We start from the raw sequence: 5,306 nt of genomic DNA, 5'->3' as shown, positions 1-5,306 counted from the left end.
TTTTTGATGAGGAGCTTCTTTTTTAAAGATTTTTTTTGGGGGGGGGGGGGGGTATTTTTGTCTTTAATGTGTAGCGGTACAGTGAACATTAACAGGAAAGTGCGGAGAGAGAGAGAAGGGGAAGATATGCAGCAAAGGGCCACTGGTCAGACTCAAACCCAGGCGAGCTGCATTTCAGCCACGTGGCAAATGGTCGCCTGCTCACCCACTAAGGCCAAACTATCACCCATGATAATAGTTTATGTTCAACCATCCCCTTATATAGGAATTCAAAGTAATGTCTCTTTGATCTAATAATTTTGGTCACTTGCACATAAAAGCTGAATTTGTGTTCAGTTCAATACCACCAGGGTTTTGCTATTACAATCTTAATTGGTCTACTGTGAATACTGGTTTATGGTGGCTAGCCTTGCCAATCCATGTTCACTGGCCTCTTCATTAGTTGTACCTTGCTAGTGCTGGGTTGGAGCCCCTTTTGCTTTGGAGCTACCTACACTGTCACATTTAAGTAACCAGTGATTTGAGCTTTGTGACATGTCATGTTAACCACTGTTGTTCAAACTGTCAGGTAAACAGGTTTTTTTGTGAAGGAAGACACCTGAAACACTTTAATTAAAAAAGTAAAACATTTATTGTATTAAGGAATCAGAAAAAATACACACATGGCCATGTGGGGACTCAGAGCAAGAGTGTGCACTCTCTCTCTCTCTGAGCCCGTGTTCCTGTCTAACCAAAACATTTTTATACTACTTGTTATCTATGCATAAACAATCTCTGGGCGCTATGAGTTGACCTTCTTCATTCAGTCTTGTTCTGGCTGGTTTTTCATGACTCAGATTCCTCTCAGTCATAGGCACATCTTCTTCCTGATGTTCTAATTTAATCAATACAGTGAAATCTTGTCCAGATTAATGACAGAACATGGTGACATTGGTGATGTTCTAATTGTACGTTCGGTGGCCGGTCCTCGACATAAGGTGCACTGAAAGACAGAAGTTAGTCTACTACTTTCTGGTCTGTTGCTCTCTGTCTAATGTATTATTTAATTGTTTATTATTTGGTTGATCCACTGTTAATTATTATAATTTACTGGAGTTTACCTTTAAACATTTGTCCTTTATTCACTGAGTAAAAAATAATCCGGCTAATAAGCAGCCATCAGAAGATGGGAACTCTGGTGATAAAGGGATCGACATGGTCAGCAACAATACTCAGGTAGGCTGTGATGTTTTAATCGTGTTCAGTTGGTATTAAGAGGCCCAAAGTGTGCCAAGAAAATATCCCCTACTCCACTACACCCCCACCAGCCTGAACCATTGATACAAGGCAGGTTGGATCCATGTGTTCATGTTGCTTATGCCAAATTCTGATCCAAAATTAAGACTCATCAGACTTGGCAACATATTTCCAGTCTTCTATTGTCCAATTTTGGTGAGCCTATCTAAACTGTAACCTCAGTTTCCTGTTCTTAGCCTATCTGCTTCTGCTACCTAGGTTGTAATGAGTGGCTAATTGAGCAGCTGCTGCCTCCTTAAGCAGTCTGTCCATTCACCTCTGACCTCTAGTATCAACAAGGGATTTTCACCCAGAGAACTGCAGCTCACAGAATATTTTGTTTTTCTGGATCATTTTCTTTACACAATGATTGTTTCTAAAATACTCAGACCAGGCCATCTGGCACCAATAACATTGCTACAAACCATGTACAGTTTAAACTTCAGCAGATCTCCGTGTGTAAATACACTAAGTTGCTGCCATGAGATTGACTTAAATATTTACTAAAGAGCAGTTTAACAGGTGTACCTAATAAAGTGGGTGGTGAATGCATAATAGCTGTTGCTGTTTTATTTGTAAACTACATTAATAGTATGCAAAAAGGGAGTGTATCAGTTTCTTAACAATGCCAAGTCAAACAAAATGGACTGCCAACAAACTGCACATCCTCCTCTTCCATCTGGAGCCCTGCATTGTGAGGGAAAGTGTCTATAAAAAGCACAGTGACCATTTTTAGTATGGATTCAGTGTGGTTTGAGAATATATTTATGGTGTTGTTTTGGTTTTCTTTTTCACATTCAGATACCACTCCTTGCAGCTTTATTGGCCTAAAGTAGCCTACAGTACAAGCTGAGCGCGTAAAACCTCTTCAGAAAACACACTTTAGACACCAAGTCAAAACTGGTGTAGGTTATGTTGCGTTGGGGCACAGATGCACGGTGTTTTCTCTTTATTGTAAGGCTCGGGGTGCAGTTCTCGCTGTCTGACGCTTGGTGCTGCTTTGGGAGGGAGCTGTGGTGCAAAAGGCGGCGGTGGGGAGGGCAGCGGGGGCGCCACGGCGGTGCGACGTGGAAAGGCAGAACAGCACTCTGGTCTGCTCTGATAGTAGAGATTAACCAGCGACGCTATGAGAACACACCGTCTCGGTGGGATCTAACACTGAAATGAAATGAACGCAAAGCGGCGAACCGGGTAATCATTTGTGTTAGGAAGAAGTCGTCGCCATGGACGGAGGGCTGACTATTACATTTATATCTGTGGCAATGTTTGTAGGTACCTTTTTACTTGGATTCATCCCACTGTTGTTCCAACTCTCTGCGGTAAGTCTTTATTACTATCCAGTCCGGATACAGTGTGGCGTCAAACTATACGAATCCACTTTAATCCTGGCTTTATGCCCTCATAATGCGCATGCTGTTGTGAGTTCTTGTTTTGAAAACTTGCTGAGCAAGTAACACTTTTGAGATCAAGCACGGTCATCAGCTGAAATCATGTGCCCTCAGAAAAGCCTGCAGTTTGTTTCCATCCTGGGGGCAGGTCTGCTGTGTGGGACAGCACTGGCCATCACCATCCCAGAGGGAGTGGGTTTACTGGAAGACTCATGGAAAGGTGAGCAGGAAACATCAAACATGCACATGAAGGGGGGTGCTAACCCACCAAATTTCCATGTGTTTGATTGTAACCCTTAGATGATTGATGAGGCAGGTGGTGATGAAAATGATGCTCATCAAAAGCTCTTTATCTTCCGCCTCCAGCATCCTCATCCTCCTCTGATGTACCATCCGGTCTGAATTCAAGTAAAGAAAATGGGGCTCCCACAGAGGGAGGAGTTCCACCTCGGTTCTTCATTGGGCTGGCGTTAACCTTCGGGTTCACCTTCATGTTTGTAGTCGATCAGATAGGAAACTATCTTTCCGCACGTGGCAAGTTGTCAGACCTCTCACACCAGCTTCACTTTGCACACTGTCGCCTCCACAGATTTGTTAACCACAGATTTGTTTTCAGACCAGACGACACTTTTGCCCAACAGCGTCCACTTCACAGCCACGTTGGGACTGGTCATTCACGCTGCAGGTACATGACCCAGACAAACACTTACTCTATATGTTTATTCACTTGTGTTTGCTTGAGGGAACTTTTCACTGGCTTCAAGGATGCAGGGGTGGAAAGTTCACAAGAAATCTGAAGTTCCTCATGCCCCCATGTGACTCCGCATGTGATTCTTCTTTCTTCCCTGAGTCTGTAGCAAAGCCTGCAGGCTTACGCTTCAAAGTTATTTAAACAGGGAAAACCGCAATCATCTGTCATGTATTCTTAAAGACTAAATGTCTTAGTACTGACTGAAGTACAAACCCGCATTAAAGAAGTAGGCGGACCATTTCAGTAATAACCTTTTTTGTTTGCATTTAGCTGATGGATTTGCTCTGGGTGCTGCTGTGGCCACGGGTCAAGTGACAGTACAAGTTATAGTATTTTTTGCTGTAATTCTACACAAGGTGAGAGACCGTTTCAGTGAAATAAACAGTTGTATGGGTGACATACAGAATGTTATAGAGTCGATAACGGTGCTTGGCCATCTTTCCTGTCTCCTAGGCACCTGCCGCTTTTGGGTTGGTCTCCTTTCTGATGCACGGAGGCCTCGAGAAGAAGTACATTCAGGGACACTTATTGGCTTTCTCAGCTGCAGCACCTGTAGTTGCTATCGCCACCTACTTCATATTATATGCAGTAAGAAAGCACAGTTCAGCAATCATGTCTGTTTGAAAGGAGATGGATTCAATCCCAGTCATTACACAGATTATTTAACTCGATGTGTGCTGTGTCTGCAGTCTGGCAGTTCATCTGAGAATCAGCTCAGTGCAACTGGAGTAGGAATGCTCTTCTCAGCGGGGACTTTTCTCTATGTGGCCACAGTGCACGTTCTGCCTGAGGTCAGCAGCAACAGGGCTGGTCAACCAACCTCTGACCCCGAGCAGCCGTCTGGAGCTGAAACCCACCGACATGGACACTTAGGGCTACTGGAGAGCCTCACTCTCATCCTCGGTGTGGGACTTCCGATGGTGCTGGCTCTTGGACTCCATGATGACTAGAAGAGAACATGAGGGCAAATTTGTTTAGAAGGGTGTGGTGCCACCAGATATGAAAGGAAAACTCAGAGCACCTGTACTGTACTGAATGCCACAGTTTTTGGGAGACAGAACGTGCTCTGGCACAGTCTGCTTTGGTCCTCTTACTACAGTGAAATTTGGCTTTGAGTCAGGCTATTGTTTGGTTATCAAAAAGCTTTCCAGGAGGTGTTAAAGAATCAGGTAACTAATATATCGTCCTGCATGGACTGAGCTTCCATTCTGGAAAAACAAAAACAGGTCTTGTTTATCGCCACAATCCTCTGAGGGCGAGCGTTGCTGATGTAAGTTCCCAGTAACTGGATAGTTTAACAGGAACAGCCAAGTAATTTGATGCTCTCTGGAAAAAAAGGTATCCAGGCCTTATTATTTTGCTTGCATAGCTAAGAGTTTGAAAATATGGCCATATTTTTAGTTTATAAATGTGCAATAATACAGACTAACAAATTGTTATTTCATCCATTTTTTTTTGTTTTTGGTCACAATTTATCCAAGTAAGTTTGTGATGCAGCTGATGTTGCGTGAGAGGCGGCCTGGACAGGTTGCTAGTGTAGCTGCTATTACAGAGGCACGTGCAACTATTCACGCTCACATCTACGGCTTCTGTTAATTTAGAATCATCACTTGACTCAACATTCATGTTTTTGGAGCGTGGAACAAAGTTGGGGCACTTGGACAAAACTGGAGACACGGGGAAAACATCCAAACTCCCCACAAAAAGCCCCCCCCCCCCCCCCCCCCCCCCCCCCCACCCGGTTTGACCCGATGACCTCCTCACCGTGAAGCGCTCATCACTGCAGCCAAATGAGATTGTGAAATATTGAAATGTGAAATACAAGCATGCCTTTTTGTTTTGTAATGGCTTATTTGATTAATTTATACTCGGTTCTTTTTAGTTTTCATCAC

The 5,306-nt window shown here is 43.7% G+C and overlaps 1 protein-coding gene across 1 annotated transcript; it reads left to right on the top strand.

Moving 5' to 3' along the window:
* Nucleotides 1–2,334: 2,334 nt before the first annotated feature.
* Nucleotides 2,335–5,088, top strand: LOC115793348 (zinc transporter ZIP9). The gene is made up of 7 exons (XM_030748291.1): nucleotides 2,335–2,594; nucleotides 2,778–2,883; nucleotides 3,030–3,197; nucleotides 3,280–3,348; nucleotides 3,685–3,770; nucleotides 3,868–4,002; nucleotides 4,104–5,088. Exons 1-7 carry the CDS (start codon nucleotides 2,499–2,501, stop codon nucleotides 4,362–4,364), a joined length of 921 nt encoding a protein of 306 aa, XP_030604151.1. The 5' UTR covers nucleotides 2,335–2,498; the 3' UTR covers nucleotides 4,365–5,088.
* Nucleotides 5,089–5,306: the final 218 nt, after the last annotated feature.

Source organism: Archocentrus centrarchus, chromosome 15, assembly GCF_007364275.1.
Source record: "Archocentrus centrarchus isolate MPI-CPG fArcCen1 chromosome 15, fArcCen1, whole genome shotgun sequence".
In the NCBI taxonomy this organism is placed as follows: Eukaryota; Metazoa; Chordata; class Actinopteri; order Cichliformes; family Cichlidae; genus Archocentrus; species Archocentrus centrarchus.
This window is presented reverse-complemented; position numbering and strand designations above follow the sequence as displayed.